The 25,550-nt window shown below is 40.4% G+C and overlaps 1 protein-coding gene across 1 annotated transcript in view; it reads right to left on the bottom strand.

The window, feature by feature from the left end:
- Positions 1–25,550, bottom strand: part of Mrpl48 (mitochondrial ribosomal protein L48) — a 35,433-nt gene that overhangs the window by 9,466 nt on the left and 417 nt on the right. The window contains exons 2-5 of the mRNA XM_090348397.1: positions 15,479–15,531; positions 14,452–14,489; positions 7,907–7,995; positions 162–331 (exon numbers count right to left, since the gene is read on the bottom strand). Coding sequence (XP_090204523.1) covers positions 162–331; positions 7,907–7,995; positions 14,452–14,489; positions 15,479–15,531 — 350 coding nt within the window. The remainder of the gene's footprint in view (positions 1–161; positions 332–7,906; positions 7,996–14,451; positions 14,490–15,478; positions 15,532–25,550) is intronic.

Below are 25,550 nucleotides of genomic sequence, written 5' to 3'. Positions count from 1 at the left end.
GTGCAGTGGCTCAAGTGATAGAGCTCTTGCCTTGAGAAAGCTCAAAGACAGTGCCCAGGCCCTGAGAGGACTGGCAAAAAAAAAAAAATCCTGACTTCACAAAAAAGCAGAACATGCTTTTCCCACTCTAAGAACATCCCATCCAAAACCATCCCTCCTACCTTTCCTCGACTTTGAGGGAGAGATGGTTGCAGAGGATGTGAACATACTGGGCATAACTCTCTGCAAGAGTCATGTCATATGAGATCAGGTGTATGTTTAAAACTCCATATTCATAATCTGTCCCCAAATTAATAGGTCTCAATTCAACTTTTCCTTTCTTCTTCTTGACCTGAACAGAAAACAAAAAGAGAAGGTACATAAATCAAAGCATTATAAAAGAAATTCAATCATAGCAGATTGGCATTTTTATAAAACCAACTAAACCTGTGTAACAATTAAAAACAAATTATTCCCTTATTTTCTCTCAGTTTATGTGAGGTACAAACTGCAGTTTTCTTGGGAAGGAATGAACAACTTTACTTTTCAGTGGGCTGTGTCACTAGTCACAGCAAGAAGAATACTGCTAGTATTACTTTAACAAGAATACATCTGACTATCTTATTGTCCTCTTTTGAGATTCACCTACCATCTCCAGTCCTGTTTCTGCTAAAAATTGGTAAACTGATAGTTATGCTAGATCAAAGATCCTCTCTCCTGCCTCTCTCCCTCACTTTTCCTCTCCCTCTTTGTGATGGACCCAGAATCCTGCCTTCTACACACCAGCCTAGATTTCTGGAGTGGGAAGAAAGCAGTACTTGGGTAGTGACTGAACTCAATCCTCTTTGCATTTGCTAAGCAGATGGTCTCACCACTTGAGCAACAATTCCAGTTTCTTTTTGCCTTATTTTCAAGATGAGGTCTTGCTTTATGCCCAACGTAGCCTGAGCTGTGATCCCCCTATTTCTGTTTTCCCACATCACTAGCCATGTCAGGTATGTTACTACTACACTTGGTCATTGTGCTTAATCCACAGCTGGGATGACACTTGAGTGACATGAAGTTTTAAGAACTTTTAAGCCCAAGATGGCCTCAAATCCTGTCAGGCTTGAGACACTATGCTTGGTTTAGGCAAAAAATAACAAATAAACAAACATAAAAATAAATAAATAAATAAAATTGTTCCAGTACTGGGGCTTGAACTCAGTCTTGATCTCTTCCTTGGCATTTTTGCTACCAGCCTATGCTCTGCCACTTGGGTCATGTACCTCCAATTTCTGTTTTCTCTTGCTAAAGAGTCTCGTGGATTTGTCTGCCTAGTTGGCTTCAACCTCCGATCTTCAGATGCCCCTACTGCTCAGTTCAATTCCCGGGTTAAGAAATTGTTAATCCAGAAGCTAGAGATGAATTTTTGAGGTGTATAAACCTCAAAACATACATGTACATTTTTCCTTAAAAATCCTTTGCATTCATCAGAATCTTAAAGACATTCAAAGTAGACAATCTTAGCATTAGTTTTCTTCCAGCCTGAAATTCTGTAATTATGTATAGAGCCTTCCTTCTGAGACTTAGAGGTAGAATAATAGCTATTCAATTTTTCCTTCTACCTTTCCTTCCATGCAAAAGTATTGCTTCACTACATTTGAACCTGTGCAGACTACTGCAAACACTTAATATGAATTTAGGCAAAATACAACACAACCTAGATAAGGATAAAGAAAACTTATCAACTGGAAATAATTTAACCTAAATTCCTACAAGGCTGACTTGTTAAAGAAATTAGGTGGAGCCAGATGCTGGTGGCTCACATCTCTAACCCTAGCTACCCAGGAGGCTGAGATCTGAGGATCACAGTTCAAAGCCAGCCAGGTCAGGAAGGAAGGTCCATGAGACTCTATCTCTTATTAACCACCAGAAAATCAGAAGTGGTGCTGTGACTCAAAGTGGTAGAGCACTAGCTAGCTAGTCTTTAGCTAAAGAGTTAAGGGACAGTATCCAAGCCCAGAGTTCAAGCCCCAAAACAGACCAAAAAAAAAGGAAAGAAAGAAATCCGATATATTGTATATATGTTTATTTGGTTATTTGAAGTAGGATAGGGAAGGGGGGAAAACAAGATGAGGGATGGGGGTGGGGGGGAGGGAAATGGGGACCAAGACATGAGAAAGGGTATCAATGTTTGTGAAGTAATGCACCTCTATCTGATGAATATAATGTAAGGCTTCTATTAATTACAATAAACACACATATATATATATATATATATATATAAGAAATTAAGTGGCTGAGAGTGTGGCTTAGAGTAGAGTGCTTGCCTAGCATGCAGGAAGGCCTGAATTCCATTCCTCAGTACCACATAAACAGAAAAGGCTGAAAGTGGTGCTGTGGCTCAAGTTGTAGAGTAATAGCCTTGAGCAAAAGAAGTTCAGGGACAGTGCTCAGGTCCTGAGTTCAAGCCCTAGTACTAGTGAAAGACAGAAAGAAAGGGGGGGGGAAGGAGGGAGGAAGGGAAGAAGAGAAGGAGGGAGAAAGGAAGGAAGGAAGGAAATAAATTAGGCAAATGAAAGAATAAGGAACTTATGATAAAAAGAAAACTGTAAAATGGTGTGTTTAAACTATTGCCACACTTAAAGGGTAAATGGAAAAGAACAGGTGTATGTGTGTGCTTATTTGCTGGGAAGAGGGGGGAGGAGAGTTACATGTGGTAAGTCATCTCTTTTTCACAGCTACCACCCAAATAGCAGTGCAGCACAACTGTTCCAAACAGAGCATTTAGATAGAAGCCCCATGCCTCTCTGCTCTCCAGGACAGCCTAAGAGAGCAGGAACTGTGGGAAAGCTGGGAGAACAAAGAAAAGACCTTCTCCCACACCCAGCAATACTGATACTCACAGAAAACTAAGCAAAATAATGTATGTAAAGTGGTTAATACAATCTGTGACACATGTTTTAGTACTCTATAAGGGCTTGGTAGTGGCTTAAATGGTAGAGAGCACCTTCAGAATAAGCATGAGGACCTAGTTCAAACCTCATATAGTCTAATAAATAGTCAATAAACATTAACTTTTGTCATTATTTTTATTTTCATTGTCATCTTCCAAACATATCCTAGCACACTAAGAGAGAAAATGTGATAAATCACTATTTTAGAATTGTGAAATGGAAAGGAATTTAGAGATTATTTTCTCCCCTGGATCTTCATTTCTTTTTTCCTTCCCTCCCTCTCTTCTCCCTCTCCCTCCCCCTCTTTCTTTTTGCCAGTCCTGGGGCTTGAATTCAGGGCCTGAGCACTGTTCTTGGGCTCTTTCCTTAAGGCTAGCACTCTGCCACTTAAGCCACAGCACCACTTCCAGTTTTTCTATGTATGTGGTAACAAGGACTCGGAACTCTGGTCTTTGTGCATGCTAGCCAAGCACTCTACCAGTAGGCCACACTCCCAGCCCTAGATCTTCATTTCTGTGTGGGAAGAATACAAAGCTTAGAAAGATTAAGTATTAGTAAAAAAATAAAGTTCTAAATTCAAAAAATAGAAAGGGGGGGTGGGGGGGCTGGAGTTTGGCCTAGTGGTAGAGTGCTTGCCTAACATGCACAAAGGCTTGGGTTTCATTCCTTGATACCACATACATAAAAAAAGCCAGACATATAGACATAAAAACCTATGACTGTATAGACATAATGTTTTATTTCATAAATTAATATGTTTCTATGACATACAAACCCTTAGCCTAATTTTGATTAAGTTCTAAATACTAAGTCCCAGTGATTGTAAATAGAGATTCCCCCCTTGAATACTTGTTTGTTAAACTTGTCATTTAAAATATGATGTAAAAATCAATGTTAATAAATTCTTTAATTAAAAAAAAAAAGCCAGACATGGTGCTGTGGCTCAAGTGGTAGACCAGTAGCCTTGAGGAAAGCCTAAGGACAGTGCCCAAGCCCCAAGTTCAAGCCCTAGGACTGGCAAAAAAAAAAAAAAAAAGATTAAGTATGTCTTCCAGAATCACATATCCAGACAAGTAAAATCCCAGGAACTAACACTCAACCTCTTTAACCACAATATAAAGGGTTTTTCCAGGTAAGCCTTCCCATATTACTAAAATTCTCAACAATAGTGGCCAACCCAGGTTGTCAATCTCAAGACACTAACCATAAAGGCGCAGAAGCCTTGCTCTCTTCCTCAGAGCTCTCCCTGCCCCATTCCAAATACAGCAGAAAGGACTTCTCACTAGGACAATCATCATTGTCTCAGAGCCATGAGGAGTGCTAAAGTCTGAATGCAATGGGGAGCACCAAAAATTTCCAGCAGAGAAGGGAGGAGCTCCTCTGTAGCCTGGAAGCTTTTCTTAACCAAAGAAAATGCCAAGGCTCTTCAAAGGTGTTGGTTCAAGCTAACAAAGAAAGCTGACTCTGATATCCTTCTTGGCATCTCACTTGCTTTCCCATGTTGGCCTAGATCCACTTGGACCTATCCACTTTATCAGGAGCCTATTGTGCTAGTATCCTATTTCAAGGATACTGAACCAAGGTACAGCACAGCCACCAAAAATATAACTGCATATAATACTGGATACTAGATCCATATTTTTTTTCTTTTTTTTGGTGTTACAGATCAGAACCTAGGATCCTGCGTATGCTATATATGTGTTCTACACTGAACTATACCCCCTTCTTTATGTAATTTTATTTGCATAATTTTTCTCCTACTCATTCTCTCCTTTTTTGTTCCTATTGTCTAAATTCAGGCCTTCATAAATGCCCCCTGGGAAGCTAGCAAAGATTACTGTGGAAGGGTTTTTCAGATATAGAACTGTTTGGGGGGAAGCCCATCCTGACTGCACTAAGCAAGTAAGAATGGGAGGCAAGGAGAAAGGTGGAAGAAAAGATAGGCTACTGTCTACCATCAAACCTTAGTACTCTTATGACCAGGCTAGATTTACTATGGGAAGGCACAGGGTAGCCCTTCTTTGGTTCCCATAAGACTACATTATGGTCCTCTGAATGGGTCATAAGATAAATTAGTAGATCAGTTTTGTACAGAAAACTGAGGTCATCTGTAGGCAAGTTATTTGCCAAAAGTTACTGGGAAAGTTTGCTGAGAAAGTGCTGACATAGTAGTGGTGAAATTAGAATCACAGGCTCTTGCATCTGGCAGGGATCTCAGAGATAATTTAGTTTCTTTTTCCCCTAACATAAAGGGGAAATGACCTGGTTAAGATTACAGTAGACGGGCCTGAAAGCTGGGACTATGGGTACAATCCCAGGCTGTCTTCACTAAAGTGAGAGTACCTGCCCATCACTATAAGTTATTCTTTTGTTGTTGTTGTTGTTTGTGGGGTTTGAACACAGGCTTGGACATTGTCCCTGAGCCTTTTCACTCAAGGCTAGTTAGTGCTCTCCCACTTTGAGCCACAGTGCCACTTCTGGTTTTCTGGTGGTTAAACAGAGATAAAAATCTCATGGATTATCCTGTGGGGACTGGCTTCAAACCTCCATCATCAGATCTCAGCCTCCTCAGTAGCTAGGATTATAAATGTGTGCCACCTGCACTCAGCTAGGCTGCATTCTTCAGTGAGAGAAAGGAAAGAACTATATCATCCTGACCCTTCAACAAAAAGGCTGATAGCCCTGCAACATATATTCAGCTTCCAAAAGTCCTAGGGATGAAAATAACAAAATTTAAATGTAAGTATTCAAAAGATTTGGTGATCTCTCTCTCTGAACAGTCCATAATGAGCTCTGATTAGAGTGGCAAGGAAGCACAGCCTGATGCTTGCATAAAATGCAGAAGACTCAGATGGAAGCCAGACAAACTCTGACTCAAATTCTATCTGCTAAGTCACTGTGTGACATTGGTTAACCTCTCTAAGGCCTTGGTTTTCCTCATCTTAGCAGTGGCACTATTGTGAAGCTCTAGGTACTTATAAGGACATATAGCAAATTCATGGGCATTGATGGATTCTAACGGTATTAAGTCAAAATATTGGCTCTGGAAATTACTAGTCATTTGAGCAAATAATTTAATCTTTCTGAGTCTCAGATTTTTCAAACTTGGTCTTTAATGTTCATAATATAGTCTAAGGATTAAATTAAATATACCATTTGTAATACTCTAAAATGAAATGTTTTAAGAAACCCAGTTACAATCCCTAGTATATAATAATTAATAGTATCTTTTTAAAAGATTAGGTAATATAGTATTATTATCATAATAAACTGGAAGTAAGCATTCTCCTGGTATCCCATAGGTATGATTTCAAGAATGAGGAATTTATTAAGCATGTGCAAGTGCTGGTTCAATCACTTAAGAAGTATACCAAAGAAACAGAAAAAACTAGTTCCAGCCTCAAGGCTGGAGAATAAAGGCACACAAGAAAAGAACAGGTCTGAGGCAGCGAGTTTGGCCTAGAGGTAAGAGTGCTTGACTAGCATGCATGAAGACTGGGGTTTGATTCCTCGGTACCACATACATAGGAAAAGCTGGAAGTGGTGCTGTGGCTCAAGTGGCAGAGTGCTAGCCTTGAGAAAAGCTCAAGGACAGTGCTTAGGCCCTGAGTTCAAGCCCTGCAACTAGGGAAAAAAAAAAACCAGGTCCTCTCTGTATGCAAGGTACATTTAATGCAAGCTACTTTGCCTGTACCATGCTGTGGAGAATAAATGAGCAGTTATCTCAGATGGGTGCAGTTGAAAAGGCAATGATTGGAACCAGTACTCCTAAGTTTGAGACATGACACCTAAATATATGGTAGTTACTTAATAAATGATCTCTTTAAGAAAGTCAAACCAGATCCGCTTTCTTCTCAGGCCTCATCTCTCCTCTTCCCTTAATAAGAGTTGAGAATTAACAAAATGTTGAAAGTTTTGCTATGGAATCTCCAGGATCAGTTCTTCCCACATTTGTCCAGTATACATCCCCTTCTAATGCCTCTGACTCCCCAGACTACATGCTTAATATGAGAAAGTTTTATTCATTTTTTAAAGAGAGCAAAGACTGGCAGGAAGCCTTCTATGATGGTTCACACTGAGTTAGAAACCTGTCCTATGTGCTCCCATCACATTTCCTCTAGGCCAAATTCATTTATTCACCAAATATTGACTGACCATGGTAAACGTGCCAGACTACAGTTAGTCTAAAAAAAAAAAAATATAGCATCATCTCTGCTCTCTAAATCTTGCAATATATTAGGGGAAGCATTCCTAAAACTAAATTATTTCCTTTATTTCTCCTCCCACCCCATCACCCACCTCCTTTTTTTTGGCTAGTACTGAGGCTTGAGCTCAGGGCCTAGGTGATGTCCCTGAGCCTCTGCCCTCAAAGCTAGAATTCTATCACTTGAACCACAGTGCCACATCCAGCCTTTTCTGTGTGGTTTATTGGAAATAAAAGTGTCAAACTCTTCTGCCCCAGCTGACTTCAAACCCCAATCCTCAGATCTCAGCCTGCTGGGTAGTTAGGATTACAGACATGAGCCACTGATCTCCTTTCTTAATTTCCTTCTTTTTCTTGCTTCCTTGCTTTAATCCTTCCTTCTTTCTTTCCTCCCTCTTTATTCTCCCTCCTGTTTATACCATTCCTCTTCTCCCTCTTTGTTTTATATTTTGCAGTACTTGCAATTGAATTTAGGATGTTTTCTAAATAAATACTCTACCACTTGAGCCAAGACACCAGTCATACTGCTTTTTTTTAAAAATCTGTTTCTCAGGTATAGTCTTGCCATGCTATAAAATTGCCAATCTTTGTCTCCAGAGTAACTGGAATTACAGGCATTCACCATTGTATCCAACCAACATTTGCTATTTACTGTGATAATCTAGTCTTAGGGCTAGCTCTTAATCATCTTAGTTCTACATGTGTAATCTTCAGCATGTGTAACCTTCAAGTCCTTGCAAAAGCTGTACACTATCCTTTCTAAAGGCCTTCCCTTGCTCCTTACCTCTTGTTCCTTAAGTAAGTGCTTGTATCTTCCAATACCATGAGTGGGTCTTGACTTGTAGTACCGATTAGCACTCAGAATAATGCCACCTAAAAGAAAAATAAGACAAACCTGTTTCTATGTTTCTCAAGGGACAGCCAGATTATGTGTAAAGAAACAAATTCTTCTTACAGGATTGGGACTATTTGGGGCTGGCAGGGGTTTTTGCTGGCATAAATAATTATTTTTGTCAGTTGTGAGGTTTGAACTCTGGGCCTGAGCACTATCCCTGTGCACTTCAGCTCAAGGCTAACACTCTACCACTTGAGCCACAGCACCACTTCCAATGATAGATAATTTCTGATACTGGACTGACTTTCAGTTTGCCCTTCTTTTGTCTCCTAAGATACATTCAATCCCTACCACACATCTTTCTTTGGGATATTCTCTCTTATGAAAGCCATTAGTGGATAAAATATATTTTTATGAGGCTCTCATCTCCTCATGCCCTTCGATAAGCAATAATCCTTTTAGAGTTTTCTAATAGGGATTGTATAGAAAAAAAGATAGGCAATAAAAGTAACCAGCAAAGAAGAGGGTCACAGAGTGCTATAAAGTTTAAAAATCATCTAGTACTAGCAACTTCCTAACACAAATAAGTCCCTAGGTTCAATCCCTACTACTGCACACAAATAAATCATCTAAGTTAAGTGGAGGACACACACCTGCAGCCTCTCAGGAGACAGAGGCACCAGAGCAAAGTTAGCTGGGCTCAATCTCTAAAACAAAATATAAAAATATGGGGGAAGGCAGGTGCTGGTGGCACCTATAATCCTAGCTACTCAGGAGGCTAAGGTCTGAGGATCACATTTCAAAGCCAGCTGGGGCAGGAAAGTCCATGAGACTCATCTCCAAACTACTCAGAAGAAGCCAGAAGTGGTGCTGTGGCTCAAGTGGTAGAATATAAAGAGGCTTAGGGACAGGAGCCAGACCCTGAGTTCAAGAACCAGGACAAAATACAAAAACAAAAAAAACAAAAAAACTTACAATTAAAAACTATATATGTGCATATATATGCACACACACATGGGAGAGATTTGGCTCACACAGTAGAGAACTTGTCTAGCATGTGTGAAACCCAAGGTTCAATTACCAATACCACACACACACACACACACACAAAAAAAGATCATCAAATTTGATTTTTTTGCCAGTCTTGGGACTTGAACTCCGGGCCTGGGCACTGTCCTTGGACACTTTTTGCTCAAGGCTAGCACTCTGCCACTTGAGCTACAGCGCCATTTCCAGGTTTTCTGTGTATGTTGTGCCACAGAATTGAACCCAGGGGCTTCATGTATGCTAGGTGAACACTTTACCACGAGGCCCCATTCCTGGCCCTCTAATTTGATTATTTATATTGATAAGGAACAATATCCAACATATATTGTTAAATGAATACCAGAAAACCAAAAATTTGCCAGGTGCTGGTGACTTGTGCCAAAAATCATAGCTACTCAGAAGACTGAAACCTGAGGATAGTAGTTCAAAGCCACCTCAAATAGAAAAGTCCATAAATTCCATCTCCAATTAACTAGCAAAAAGCAAGGCTGGAGGTGTGGCTCAAATGCTAGAGTGCCAGTTATGGGCAAGCAAACCAGGAGCACAAGGTCCTGAGTTCAAGTCCTGGTATATAGCAAACAAATAAAAATCCAAAATTTTAAGTACAGACCTGTGTCTGCATGCTACTACTTTATATATACATATACATTGCGGTAGACCTGGAAAGGCACTATCCAAGCCTCCTTCAAGTAAGGTCTTGCTGCCCATATCTTATGTGCATATAAACACAAACACACACACACACACACACACACACACACACACACACACACACACACACGTAAAACCAAAAGTGATCTTTGAGATGATGGCACATTTGAACCGCTAGGGTTGCACATGCTTGCCTCAATCTTTAGTCTGTGGGAATTCCTTGGCAAGGAGACATTTGCTAATGTAGTCTGAGGCAATTCCTATAATTAGAGCAGCTGGTTAATTAAAAAGCTGGTTTAAACCACTGTTAACCATTCTCCCCCTTAAATGAAAGGTTTGGGTGAAATTGCTAGTGGTTAAACTGCTTAATTAGACCGTTGTTTTAATTGTAAAATGCTTAAATTTGGAGTTCTCTGATTTCCAGTAAGTTCAACTAGACTCTTTCCCCCCCCCCCACTTTATGTCATTAAACAGCATTTCCTGTTGTTATGACATTACAGCTTCTTGAAAAAAGGCCACTTTTCACTGCCAACGACACAAACTCTCATGTTTCAAAAAAGGACGCTTTGAAAATCATTCAATTACAGTGATAAGAAGTATATACTGATTTCTTCCACATCACTCCTCTTTCCTTTATATATACCAGAGACAACTGTCCTTCAGTACCCTTGTTTATGAAACTGGGAACTAAACCTGTCAATCTAGGATGAGGTAAACATCTTTGTTTTAATTATTTCTCCTTTCAAATAGGAACAAGCATTTTTAGCAGAGCTATGCATGTAGGGAAAAGGATAAAACTGGGATAGTAGCAGCCAAGAATCTAATTACAGGATATGTTCTCCATTCAATAGACTCTAAAACCTCAAGGGCAGAGACAATGCCAGCACCTTGCAAACAATATATGCTTAATAATGTATATTTTTAAAATAAAACAAAATGATTCTTGACATATTTTACCAAGACAATCTAACATTAGGCCAAACTACTGACCCCAAGGCTTATGTAAGTCTAACCTCTCTGCACATCACCTTTTTTGGGGGGGGCGGGGCATGAGGCTTGAACTCAGCCTGGGTGCTGTCCCTGAGCTCCTCAGCTTAAGGCTACCACCCTACCCTTGAGCCAAGCCCCACTCCCTACTTCCCGTTTTCTAGAGATTAACTGGAGATAAGAGTCTCAGGTCCTATTGTGTCCAGGCTGGTTCCTCAGATCTGAGCCTCCTGAGTAGCTAGGATTACAGGCATGAGTTACCACACCTGGCTTGCGCATCACCCTTATAATAATAATTTAAATATTTTTTTAAAGGTTTAACAAATAGGCTGGGAGTTTGGCCTAGTGGTAGAATGCCTACCTAACAGGCACAAAGACCTAGCTAGGTTTGAGGGTGTGGGGGGGGAGGGAAATGGGTACCAAGACATGTGAAAGGGTATCAATGTATGTGAATTAATGCACCTTCTATCTGGCAAATATCATGTAACCCTTTTACTAATTACAATAAAAAAATAAAAATAAAAAATAAAAATAAATAAATAAAAAAATAAAAAAAGACCTAGGTTTGATTCCTCAGGAATCACATACATAGAAAAAGCCAGAAGTGGCACTGTGACTCAAGTAGAACTCTAGCCTGAGTTCAAGGACAGTGCTCAAGCCCTAGGTTCAAGCCACAGGACTGGTTAAAAAAACAAAAAAAGTTTAAAAAAAAAGTACACAATTCACTAAAAACTAAAAAAATCTAAGTGGGCAAATAAAAGAAATACAAAAGGGGGGAGGGATGGGGGCAAAAACATGAGAAGGGGAATCAAGGTTCAAGAAGTAATGCACCCATTACCTGACAAATGTAACTGTAACCCCTCTATATATTATCCTGACAATAAAATACAATATGAAAGGAAGAAAGGAAGGAAGGAAGGAAGGAAGGAAGGAAGGAAGGAAGGAAGGAAGGAAAGAAGGAAAGAAAGACAGACAGACAGACAGACAGACAGACAAAGGATCGGGGCCAGGAGTTTGGCCTAGTGGTAGAGTGCCTAGCATGCACAAATACCTGGTTCGATTGCTTGGTACCACATACATAGAAAAACAAAAACAAAACATAAGTGGTGCTGTGGCTCAAGGGTAGAGCTCTAGCCCTCTATCCTTGAGAAAGCTCAAGGACAGTGCTCAGGTCTTGAGTTCAAGGCCCAGGACTGGCAAAAAAAAAAAAATACAAAGAATCAACAAACCATGGAAAAAATGACGACTGGCAAACTTTCTTAAGAAATGCAAATTAAAACAATTAAACATACTATCTTCATCAGCAAATAAGTAAAACCTAGTTTGGGCCAAAAAATACAAACACTATTTCTCTGAAGGACAATTTGGAACTACTCACCAAAAATTTCAAGTCATAACCTATTGACTCAGCAATTTCCATTTCAGGAATTTATCTTATAAATGTCCGGGAACAAGTTTACAGAGGTATATAAAAATGGTTGCTACAGCATTTCTTGAAATAGCAAAACACTAAAAACAACATAAATGTCTGACATTAAGATACTGAACATACATACACAAACATGATGAGAACATAATATACATTTACACACATAATGTGTATCTTTCACATACACTTAACCATTCCTGAAAGATGTGTAAGTGGGGCTGGGAGTATTGCTCATGCACAAAGCCCTGGGCTCAATTCCCAGAACCAATAATAATAATAACAATAATAATAAAAGATACTTAATAATAATAATAATAATAATAAAAGATATTAAAGAGGGGCCAGGAGTTTGGCCTAGTGGTAGAGTGCTTGCCTAGCATGCACGAAGACCTGGATTTGATTCCTCGGTACCACATACATAGAAAAAAGCTAGAAATGGTGCTGAGGCCCAAATGGTAGAGCTCCAGCCTTGAGAGAGTCCAAGGACAGGACTCAGGCCCTGAGCTCAAGCCCAGGACCAGCAAAAAAAAAAGATACTAAAGAAATGTAGGACTGGGAGTTTGGCCTAGTGGTAGGGAGCTTGCCTAGCATGCACGGAGGCCTGGGTTCGATTCCTTGGTACCATATACATAGGAAAAAAAAAAGCCGAAAGTTGTGCTAAAGCTCTAGTGGTAGAGCTCTAGCCTTGAGAAAGTCCAAGGATAGTGCTCAGGTCCTGAGCTCAAGCCCAGGACTGGCAAAAAAAAAAAAAAAAAAGAATCTCATGGACTTCAGTACTTGAGCTGACGCTGACCACGATCTTGAGATCTCAGCCTCCTGAGTAGCTAGGATTACAGGAGTGAGCTGCCATGCCCAGCTCTCTTTTATTTTCTTTTAATCTTTCAAAAAGAGGTATATAATTGAGAAATAATATTCCCTCAAATATCCTTTTCCAGTTTCTGCCAAAATTCTCTTGTCCTATGCACTCTCAAATTTCGCAGAAGTGTTATCTATAACACTCTAACTCCTAAATTTTCATTCACTTGTCAGCTCATGGTTGATTTCCAAACCCCACACCTACCCCACCTCCATAGGCCATTTTTCCTTAGATCACCAATGATCTCTGTGTTGCTAAAATGCCAGGCATACTAGTAAGCCCTTATTTGTCCTGATTTCTCAATAGCACATGGTTCAAACAATGATATGCCAGACCTCTCTCCTTGCCTGCCATGTGTTCTCTACTTTGGCCTCTCCTTCTCAATCTCATTGGCAATCTCTATCACGCTCCGCTCAAGTTTCTCAAGGTTTGATTTGTGAGGTTTTCCTCTTACCTTTTCCCCCAGCCCCGATCCTGGGGCTTGGGCACTGTCCTTGAGCTTTCTCAAGGCTAGCACTCTATCACTTGAGCCACAGCACCACTTTCAGATTTTTCTGTGTATGCGGTACCAAGGAATCGATTCCAGTGCTTCCTGCATTGTTGGCAAGCATTCTACGACTAGGCCAAACTTCAAGCCCCCTACCTCTCTTTTAATTGAAGACTTTTGGGTGAATAATTCTTCCTGACAAGAGAGAGAGGTAGTCAAAGATTGCAGAATAAGTCCCAGGCAGAGTGGTGCCTATAATTCCAGCAGTCAGGAATCAGTCTAGGTCAGCCCAGGCTGTTGTGACAGATAGATAGATAGCCTTGCTGTTGTGATAGATAGATAGATAGATAGATAGATAGATAGATAGATAGAGAGATAGATAGATAGATAGAATAAATATATGGTAGAGCCAGAATCCAAACTTTCTCTAGGGTTCTCTATGGGATTCCTGATTTTCCCTACTACTTCATGTTCTTGCCCAAGCATCTCCTTTGTGAGAAGTAGAAGTAAGTCTCTGCCATTCTTCTCAAACACTTTGTTTGTTTTGCCAGTCCTGGGCTTGAGCTCAGGGCCTGAGTACTATCCTTGGACTTTCTCAAGGCTAGAGCTCTACCACTTGAGCCTCAGCACCACTCCCAGGTATGTGGTACTGAGGAATCAAACCCAGGCCTTTGTGCATGCTAGGCAAGCACTCTACCACTAACCCAAACTCCTGACCCTCAAAGACATTTTGTATCGTTCTAGACAAAATTATTAGAGAATGCTAGAGGGTTACTTAAGTCAGACCAACTAGATACTGGTGGCTCACTCCTGCAATCCTAGCTAGTCAGGAAGCTAAGATCTGAGAATCAGGTTTCAAACCCAGCCTGGAAAAGTTCCTGTGAGACTATTATTTCCAATTAACAACCAGAAAACCAGAAGTGGCACTGTGACTCAAAGTGGTAGGGCACTAACCTTGAGCAAAAGAGTTCAGGAACAACAACTAGTTCCTTAGTTCAAGCCCCACAACCAACCAACCAAAAAAAAAAAGAACTTACCTGCTGAACAAATGGGATTATCTCCTGATAATCTGAATCTAAAGAGAGAGAGAGAGAGAAAAGAAATGTATGTTGAATGCAATTAAATATCTACATTTACTTGCAAAGTACCAAAACATGTATGTTCCTCACTAAGGATATATCAATGCTGGATATCTCCTTATTTCTATAAACATTATTAAGAGCCTACTATGTGGCCGGGAGTTTGGCTTAGTGGTAGAGTGCTTGCTTGGCATGCACGAAGACCCGGGTTTGATTTCTCGGTACCACATACATGGGAAAAGCTGGAAGTGATGTTGTGGCTCAAGTGGTAGAGCTCTAGCCTTGAGAAAATCCAAGGACAGTGCTCAGGCCCTGAGCTCAAGGCCAGGAATGGCCAAAAAAAAAAAAAAATTACCAAACTGGAGATACAGCTCAAGTGGTAGGACGCCAACTATAGGCAAAAAGGCCAAGTGAGAGCACAAGGACCAGGAGTCTAAGACCCCCAATATGGGGCCAAGAAGAAACTGCTTGATTTTGTAGATATTTCAAAAGTGAAAACAGGTTTTGTTAAAGAACAATGTAGAATGAGAGAAATAACAATGTCAAGAATAATGCCAAGCTGGTGGTGGCTCACACCTGTAATCCTAGCTACTCAGGAGGCTGAGATCTGAGGATCAAGGTGCAAAGCCAGCCTGGGCACAAAAGGATCTGAGACTCTTATCTCCAATTAACTTTAAGAAAAGGGAAGTGGGGCTTGGCTTTAGGGTACGATGGTAGCCTTGAGCTGAAGAGCTCAGGGAAAGCACCCAGGCCAAGTTCAAGCCCCCTGACCCACAAAAAAAAAAAAAGATAATACCAAGGATTTTTGGCATTTTTGAGTAGCTAAGTGAAACTGCCTTTTACTGAGAATGAGGGAAGAACAAGATGACAGAGAATTAAAGCTTGAAATGCTTAGTGTCCAGACATACAAGTGCAGATGAAGAAAGAAAACGTTGTAGGAATTGTGAATGTTACAATTAACTACATTCCTTACCAATATCCTTACCTTAAGAGGGAAAAGACTTGTTTAGAAACAGTATTGTTCCCTAGGCTCAGCACCTACAACAAAAGTCATATTAGAATAATAACTTTCATAGACTTCCAAACACCTCTCTTCAAAGAGGATGATAACCCAAACTATACAACCCCCAGTACCCTAGTATTCTCACCCTAGTAAAGACTCTCATCTAGCAAAGAAGGTATAAGAAGAGCATACAATACTATACAATATAGTAGCATATATTAATAATGACAGCAGGCAACTTCAGTGGCAGCCTCTGCTCCCATTTTCTTTTTTTATTGTTATTATAAAGATGATTTACAAAGGAGTTAATTTCATAAATCAGGTAATGAGTACATTTCTTTTTCAAGAATTTCACCCCTCTCACTCACTCTCTCCCAGTTTTCCCCTCCCATCCTCATGGACAAGCTGTATAGTCCATTTTCAACATAGATTCTAGTGAATACCACTGCCTGATTTTTCACTCTTTGTCCCTTCATTTCTGTGCCCCCCTTGCACTCCCCAAAACTGTTAAGACAAAAAGAAAATAAAACAAAAACAACAAAGAAAAGCCCTCTTCTTTCCATTTTCTAGAGTTCGTTTCAATAAATATTATATGGTCTGAGACAGATAAGCTTTGGGTCTTTTGTGTTTCTCCCTTAAGAGCATCTTCCTTTGGTCTCACCGTGTGTGAATGCCTAGAGTCCTGTATAATTTATTATGTCCTAGCATATTTTAGACATAGTTTCTGCATATTAGAGAAAATATATGAGCCATTTGTCTCTCTGAGCTTGGCTTACTTCACTTAATTTGTTCTAGGTCCATCCATTTTCCTGCAAATGACATATTATTCTTTCTAATGGCTGGATAAATTTCCATTGTTTACAGGAACATTTTTTTTTAATCCATTCATCTATTGTAGGGCATCTGGGCTGTTTTCATAGCTTGGCTATTGTGAATAGTGCAGCAATGAACATGGATGTGCAAGTGTCTTTATGGTATCCTGGTTTGTGCTGTTCTGAGTGGTGTGGCTGGGTCACAGGAAAGATCTTTGCTAAGTTTATTGAGTAAATTCCAAACTGCTGTCCAGAGTAGTTGTACCAGTTTACATTCCTATCAACAGTACTATGGGGTTCCTTTTTCCCCACATCCCTGCCAACAATTGTTGATGTTCAAATTTATGATATTGGTGAATCTAACTGGGGTGAGATGGAATTTCAGAGTTGTTTTGATTTGCATTTCCTTTACGACTGCTTCCATTTTTCAATTACAGCCTGCCCTTTAAGCACCTCCTGGAAAGATCAGGGGTATAGCCTAACTAAGGAAGTATTTGACATACACGAAGTGCTTTTATAAACCAGATAAGAAACACTAAATGTCTGTCTAAGCTGGGTGCCAGTGGCTCATGCCTATAAGTCTGGCATTCAGGAGGCTGACATTCAAAGCCAGCCTGAGAAGAAAAGTCCATGAGACTCTTATCTCCAACTAACTAGGAAAATGCCAGAAGTAGAACAGGGGCCCAAGCAGTAGCGCGACAGCCTTGAGCCAAAAAACTCAGGAACAGAGTTCAATCCCCAGGACAGGCATTTAAGGGGGAAAATAAAGTGTCCATAAGATCCCTTAACATCAACAGAAAATCTTGCTCACTATGGATAGCAATTTTAGTTCCTTCAATGTGTATACGTGAAAAGCATCTTATGCAAATACATGGAAAATCTGAGAAACTATCACAGTCCAGAACAGCCTGAGGAAACATAATGACAACATAATGCAATATCCTGGGTGGGATCCTGGAACAGAAAGGGAACATTAAATAAAAACTATAGAAAAAACCCTGGAATTTAGCCAGGACACTCTGGGTTATCTGTAACTGGGTGCATTTGCTGTGTCTGTCAGTATGAGCACTGTGGAAATGAAGTAATTTTGTTTTCCTTTTTTTTTCAGTGACTATAAAGTGCTTGCCAAGAACATGACATGTAATGACATAGAAATATTTCAGTGGCCAGGCGCTGTGCACCAGTGGCTCATGCCTGTAATCTTAGCTATTCAGGAGGCTGAGATCTGAGAATCAAGGTTCAAAGCCAGCCCAGGCAAAATAGGACCTGAGACTCTTATCTCCAATTAACCTCCAGAAAACAGGAAATGGGGCTTGACCCAAGGGTATCCTTGAGCAGAAGAGCTCAGTAACAGTGCCCAGGCCCTGGGCTAGGGTGGTAGCCTTGAGCTGAAGAGCTCAGGAATAGCACCAAGGCTGAGTTCAAGCCCCATGGCTCATTTAAAAAAAAAAAAAAAACCCTCAACCTATATGGAAAAGGTACCAGGAAGATATGAATAGTTTACCTTTCTAGTCTGAGGTGTATTTTGGTGGTGATGAAATTATACACTTATATTAAAGAGCTAAGCAATATCACAGGCATTAGATGATGTGGCTAGGAGATCCAAATGGAGATTACCCAAAGTTCTCAGCTTTTGCAGTATGACAGACATTGTTAAGGATCTGCTCAGAACAATGAACAATGAACAAAAAACAAATGCTTATAGACACAGTCACACACAGAGTATGCACATGGCTGGGAGTGTGGCCTAGTGGTGGAGTGCTCACCTAGCATGCACAAAACCCTGGGTTCAATTCTCGGTATCACAAACCCAGAAAAAGCTGGAAGTGGTAGAATGCTAGCCTTGAGGAAGCTCAAAGACAGTGCCCGGGCCCTGAGTTCAAGCCCCAGGACACGCAAAAAAAAAAAAGAAAAAGAGTATGCACACTACCTCAGGTCATCAAAACTCAGTATCACTCAAGCACACCAATGCTAAATTAAGAAATCCTACTCCTGGGCAGGGAGTTTGGCCTAGTGGTAGAGTGCTTGCCTAGCATGCAAGAAGACTCAGGTTCAATTCCTACTCATCTTCAAGACTGTGCACATTCAATTATGCTTTGCTTTGGCAAATAAATGATTAGAAAGAAATTAATGAATAATAATCAATTCTTTTTTTTTTTTTCCAGTCCTGGTCTTGGGCTCAGGGCCTGAGCACTGTCCTTGGACTTTCTCAAGGCTAGCACTCTACCACTTGAGCCTCAGCACCACTTCTGGCTTTTTGCTATGTACGTGGTACCAAGGAATCGAACCCGGGTCTTTGTGCATGGTAGGCAAGCACTCTACCCCTAGGCCAAACTCCCGGCCCAATAATAATCAATTCTGACCTAACCACTCATATCTACTTTGTTGAATATATATCATGTATGTAAGTAATAGTAATTGTCCTTACATGTAATTATTATCTCCAAGGTACAATAGAGAAAACTGAGATTAAGTGATCTGTTCAAACCGAGCCTACAATGAGGGCTTTCTCTGTTCTAAAGTCCAAAATTTCGGGGCCGGGAGTTTGGCCTAGTGGTTAAAGTGCTTGCCTAGCATGCATGAAGACCTGGGTTCGATTCCTCGGTACCACATACATAGAAAAAAGCCAGAAGTGGTGCTGAGGCTCAAGTGGTAAAGCTCTAGTCTTGAGAAAGTCCAAGGACAGTGCTCAGGCCCTGAGCTCAAGCCCAAGACTGGCAAAAAAAGAAAATAAATAAAAAATAAAGTCCAAAATTTCTTCACTATTCTATGTTTTCTCTCACATAAAGTACCTAGGAAATCAAGGGGAAAAAGATTAAATGTAGGAAGTCTCTCAAGGAATATAAAGCTATAAAGATCAGGAAGCATATGAATAGACAAAAGAAAGGCTAAAGTATATAGATAATTTTTTAAAGCAACATTAAGTCACATATTAAAAAACTTCATGACCAGGTGCTACTAATGGTTCATGCCTATAATCCTAACTTCTCAGGAGGTTGAGATGTGAAGATTTAAAGTTCAAGGCCAGCCTGGGTGGAAAAGTCCAAGAGACTCTTACCTCCAATTAAAACTAGCAAAAAGCTGGAAGTGGAGTCTGACTCAAGTCATAGAGCACCAGTTTCAAGTGGAAAAAGCCAAGAGAGAGCATGAGACCCTGAGTTCAAGCCTTCATACAGCACCAAAAAAGAAAACAAAAATAAAATGAAACAACAACAACAACAAAAGTATTTGTGCAACATGCTTATCCTAATACTACCAGAATAAAAGACTAGGGAACTAAGAGCCTCTGGAAAACTCAGGCTTCAAAGTTACAGCAGATGACTCAAAGGTTGCTTCGGGCCCAATATCTACTATCCATGCCAAATAGAATAGAAACCGGAATGAAGAGAATATATTTTTAAATAGGTCACTTCATATAGAAGATGCTTTGAATGGGAAGAGAAATCTAGATGAAACTGCTTTCTCCTCATTTTAATTGTTCAGATTCTAAGTCTCAACAATAGCTAAAGATTTAATTATCTAAAAGCTAGGCTTAAATACTTGACAACTCTCTGGAAGACATTCAGATCATGGTGTGAACTCTTCTTTTTGGCTCTGGGAAATGTGCTTCCTCTCCCCTGCAATGCTCGGCATTATTTATCAGGACAAAAGTAATCTATTTTGAGACTGAATCCACAAATAGCCCCTTCCCCCAGTCAGCAGATGAACAGCTTGGGCTCTGCAAGTGGAAGAGGAGTGCAGTAATGCTACTAAATGAATGAATGAATGAGGACACAGCTGCTGCAGTCATCACAAAAATACTTGTCCTGTGAACTCTATAGCCAGGAACTAAGAAGGGAATGTATAGATCCAAAAAAACACAAAGTTATAGAGCAATATCTATAGTGGGAGGAATACCTTCAAACAACAGAGCCCAGGGTAGATCATGAATGCACGAATTTCGGGCCTTATACAAACAAATGAGAGCTGTTTACGAATATTAATGGTATACTTGCACATCAATATTATTTTTTTTTTCTGCCAGTCCTGGGCTTGAGCTCAGGGCCTGAGCACTGGCCTTGGACTTTCTCAAGGCTAGAACTCTACCACTTGAGCCTCAGCACCACTTCCGGCTTTTTCTATATATGTGGTACTAAGGAATCGAACCAGGGTCTTCGTGCATGCTAGGCAAGCACTTTAACCAGTAGGCCAAACTCCCGGCCCCAAATGAAATTTTTTTTTTTTTTGGCCAGTCCTGGGCTTGAGCTCAGGGCCTGAGCACTGTCCTTGGGCTTTCCTCAAGGCTAGTTCTACCCTGAGCCACCACACCATTTCTGGCTTTTTCTATGTATGTGGCACTGAGGAATTGAACTCGGGTCTTCGTGCATGCTAGACAGGCACTCTACCACTAGGCCAAACTCCCAGCCCCCAATATTATTTTTAAATGCCACCTATTGAATATACTTTTTTTTTTGTCAGTCATAACAACAACAAAAAAAAACCTTGGAGCCTGAGCATTGTCCCTGAGCTCTTTTGCTAAGGCTAGTATTCTATCACTTTGAGCCACAGTGCCACTTCCAGCTTTTGAGTGGTTAATTGGAGATAAGTCTCATGCGGACTTTTCTGTCCAGGCCGGCTTCAAACCACAATCCTCATATCTCAGCCTCCTGAGAAGCTAGGAATACAAGCATGAGCCACCACAAGTGCCAAGCTGAATATATTATTTGAGCTAAATACTTATCTACTATTTAATCTTAGCCAAGAAAGGTAGTATATACCTATAATCTCAGCTACTCAAGAAGTGGATACAGGAGGATCACAAGTTCAAAGCTACCCTAGGTAAAGTTAATCAGACCTTATCTCAAAACAAAATAAAAAATAAAAGTGCTAGGGCCTAACTCAAGTAGTAGAGTGCTGACCTAGCAAACATGAGGCCTCAGGTTCAATCCCTCCTGTACTGTAATAACAACCTCCAATACAGGCATAAAGATAATTGCTTCTATCATGTGGAGGGAAAAGTGGAGGTTTACATAAATTGCCAAAAGTTAGAGCTGGTAAGAGGCACTAGGTATGCTTGAACCCAAAACCCATGTTTTCCACTCTGCCACAGTACCTCTAAAAACAGTGGTATCAACTTATACTAGTAAAATTTATGTGCTACTAATAATAGTGTCAATAATCCTATCATTTAGCTCAGTCCTGATGGCTCAGACTATAATCAGAGTATAATCCTATACTCAGGAGGCTGAGATTTGAATATCACCAGCACAAACAGGCAAGTCTATAAGACTTTATCTGCAAGTAACCAGCAGGCAAGTTTATGAGACTCTATCTGCAATTAATCAGTGAAAGAGAGAGACAGAGACAGAGAGACAGACAGACTCACCAGCACAAGCAGGCAAGTTTATGAGATTCTATCTGCAATTAACCAGAGAGAGAGAGAGAGAGAGAGAGAGGCGGATCCCCAGCACAAGCAGGCAAATTTATGAGACTCTTCTGCAATTAACCAGTGAGAGAGAGAAAGGAGAGAGAGAGAGAGAGAGAGAGAGAGAGAGAGAGAGAGAGAGAGAGAGAGAGAGAGAGAGAGAGAAATGGAACCATGGTCAAGTAGTAGAGTAAAAAAAAAGCTAAGGGGCCGGGAGTTTGGCCTAGTGGTTAAGGTGCTTGCCTAGCATGCATGAGGACCCGGGTTCGATTCCTCGGTACCACATACATAGAAAAAAGCCGGAAGTGGTGCTGAGGCTCTAGTGGTAGAGCTCTAGCCTTGAGAAAGCCCAAGGACAGTGCTCAGGCCCTGAGCTCAAGCCCAGGACTGGCAAAAAAAAAAAAAAAAAAAGCTAAGGGAAATCTGGGTGCCCTTAGCTCATGCCTGTAATCCTAGCTACTCAGAAGGCTGAGATCTGAGGATCGTGATTCAAAGCCAGCCAGGTACTAACATCCCTGAGACTCCTATCTCCAATTAACCACCAGAAAACCAGAAGTGGTGTTGTGGCTCAAGTGGTAGAGCATTAGCCTTGAACTGAAGAGCTTACGGACAGCACCAAGGCCCAGAGTTCAAATCCATGACTGAAAAAAAAAAAAAAAAAAGCTAAGGGAAGGTATCTAGGACCTGAGTTCAAGAGTTCAACCCCAGTTTGAGTGTGCACACACATACACACACATGCACAAATCATTACCATTACCATCATCATCATCCTATCATTTGTTGAAGACCTGTCATATACTAAATTTCGTCTCCTCACAATAGTCTCTGAAGTAGGATATTTCCACCCTCATTTACGGAAAACCAAAGCTCAAAAAGGCAAATTAAAGGCTAGAGGCATGGCCAGTGGTAAAGTATTTCTCTAGCAAGTATTTCTCTTATCAAAATAAGAGAAAAGTGAATTAATAAACCCAGTGGTCTAATGCAAAGAGTTGAGGTCGGGGGTGTGGCACAGTGGTAGAGTGCTCATCTAGCATGCATGACCCCTGGGTTTAATTCCTTGGTACCACATACACAGAAAAAGCCGGAAGAGGAGCAGTGGCTCAAGTGACAGAGCATTAGTCTTGAGCAAAAAGTGCCCAAGGACAGTGCCCAGGCCCTGAAAGCCCCAGGACTGGCAAAGAGTTGATTAGTGGTTGCATTGTAGCTGATCTCACAATTGAGGATATTTTCTATATCATAAACTGATGTTATAAAGTTTTGCTATTGCACGAAAGCTCTTATTTTTCCCTGGGCTGAACTACGTCTTGATCTACATTCTAAGTCTTCAAATGGAAGTAACTTTCATCTTAGACATGCTTGAAAGGATCAGTCCCTTCTGTTAGGTTTATCCAACAGAAGCTTCTAATTGAGCCAAATGTCATGACTGTACTACTCAAGAGTCTGTGGCAAAATGATCCACTTGATCCCAGGAGCTCATCTCAAAAAAAAAAAAAAAAAAATTTAATGCAAAAAAAAAAAAAAATCTCAGAAGATCCAAGTTTTTCTCACCAGCCTGTCAGTACCCACCATTATCTCACACACAAGGCTAGCAACTCTGTCCATCATGATCCATCAGCTTTTTAATGGCTTCCTGACCCAGAACTGAAACATTTGCAGTTACCTCTAATTATCTGACTCACACACATAGAACACCCAAACCAATCTCTCTATAATTTCCCATAGTTTAAACCTAGTTCACAACTTTTTCTTTTTTTCTATGCCAGTCCCAGAGCTTGAACTTAGGGTTTGGATGTTGTCCCTGAGGAGCTTTTTTGCTCAAGTTTAGTAGTCTAGCACTTGAGCCACAGTCCCACTTCCAGCTTTTTGATGGTTAATTGGAGATAGGAGTCTCACAAGACTGGGCTGTCCTCAAACCACCATTCTCAGATCTCAGCCTTCTAAGTAACTAGAATAACTAGTATGAGCCACTAATACACAACTTTGGTCTGACACAGAATAAGTTTGATACTCTCTCTCTCTCTTTCTCTCTCTCTCTCTCTCTATATATATATATGTATATATATATATGTATATGTATGCATGTATGTATATCCCTTGAGTATTTGAAGGCAATGATTACTGCTTCCAGGTCTTTTCAAAACTTGCTTTTATGTCTAGTTTTCTCTTTGGTTGTAAAATTTCTGAATACATTTATGTTGACTATCAACTTGTCCTTACATGAGTCCATAGCACATTATATTTATAATCAGTCAGACTTGAGTTTCCTCTATTGCCGTGTCTGCTGTGATTATTTCATAATACTGTGAAGATCAAAAGAAATAATATAAGCTGGCCGCCAGGGACTCATGTCTGAAATGCTGGCTATTCAGGATGGTAAGACCTGGAGGACTGAGATCTAAAGCCAGCCCAGGCAAAAAAGTCCAAGAGACTATCTCCAATTAACCAACACAAAAGCTAAACTGGCGTTATGACTCAAGTGATAGTGTTCCAGAAGTGAAAAAGCCAAGTGGGCTTGAGACCCTGAGTTCAAGCCCAACACACAAAAAAAAAAGAAGAAAAAAGAAAAAAAAATTGTGCAAGCAAATAATATCAGTGCATTTGATTATAGCATGTCATTATTCCTTTTTGTTGTTGTTTATGTGGCTTGAACTCAGGGCCTGGGCATTGTCTCTGAATTCTTTTGTTCAAAGCTAGCATTCTACCACTTTGAGCCACAGCTCCATTTCTGGTTTACTGGTGGTTAACTGGGCAAAAAGACAGATCTTACTTAATAACAATCAAAGCAAAATAGTTGGTGGCATGGCTCAAGCTATGTAGAATATTTGCCCAGCAACTCAAGTTCAATCACCAGGAAGATACACAGATAAGCAGATGGACAGATAGACAGATAGATGTGTATTTTTCAAAAATGATTCTTCCCTTTCAGCAAATAGAAAAGGAGAGTATTCACCACTAGGAGAGTAGTGACCATCTATAACAATAGAATTTGGAAACCTGATTTTCTATTATCCTTGCATCAGATCTTGACAAATTCTTACAAATCAGCTGGTGTTAACAAATATGTTCATAAAGTAAAACATAAATCTAGAGATCTTCAAGGGGTGCCCCCAAGATACACAGACAGACCCCAGAGCAACAATAATCAACCAGACTCAGATATTACAGATAGTACCTCTACACTATTGCAACTACTGTAAAAAATACCACTTTAATATGAATTGTTAAAACATCAATTGCTTCAAAGAGACAAATGGCACGTTTTCTTTCATATGCTGAAGCTATCTCTAATTTACACTGGACATAGAAATTATACAGGATAATGTACTTGAAAGAGCTCAACTAAAATATATTAAGGAAAGGAGCAAAGCCAAGGTATGTATCTAAGAACTTCGAGCTGCGAGGCACCAGTGGCTCACGCCTGTAATCCTAGCTACTCAGGAGGCTGAGATCTGAGGATCACGGTACAAAACCAGCTCGGGCACTAAAGACCCTGAGACTCTTTATCTCCAATTAATCACCCAAAGTGGTGCTGTGGCTCAAGGGGTAAGGTGGTAGTCTTGAGCTGAAGAAGAGCTCAGGGACAATGACCAGGCCCAAAGTTCAAGCCCCACCATCGACACACACACACACACACTCGAGCTATGAACTGAGAGCGTGGCTTAATAGAAGCGAAGCTCATCAGACCCTGAATTCAAGCCTCATTATCTCTCCCACCCCCACTACCTCTCTCCAACAAGTAGCTCATCCACTGCACAGCCACTTAAACAAGGTCTCAACCAGTTCAGTATGTCAACACCTTCTCAGCAAGGGAAAAAAAAAAAGTTCATTAGAGACAAAA

This window comes from Megascapheus bottae, chromosome 16 (genome assembly GCF_031878675.1).
Source record: "Megascapheus bottae isolate mThoBot1 chromosome 16, mThoBot2.hap1, whole genome shotgun sequence".
NCBI classification, from domain to species: domain Eukaryota; kingdom Metazoa; phylum Chordata; class Mammalia; order Rodentia; family Geomyidae; genus Megascapheus; species Megascapheus bottae.
Note: the sequence above shows the minus strand (reverse complement) of the source record. Positions and strands in the feature narration are given on the sequence as shown.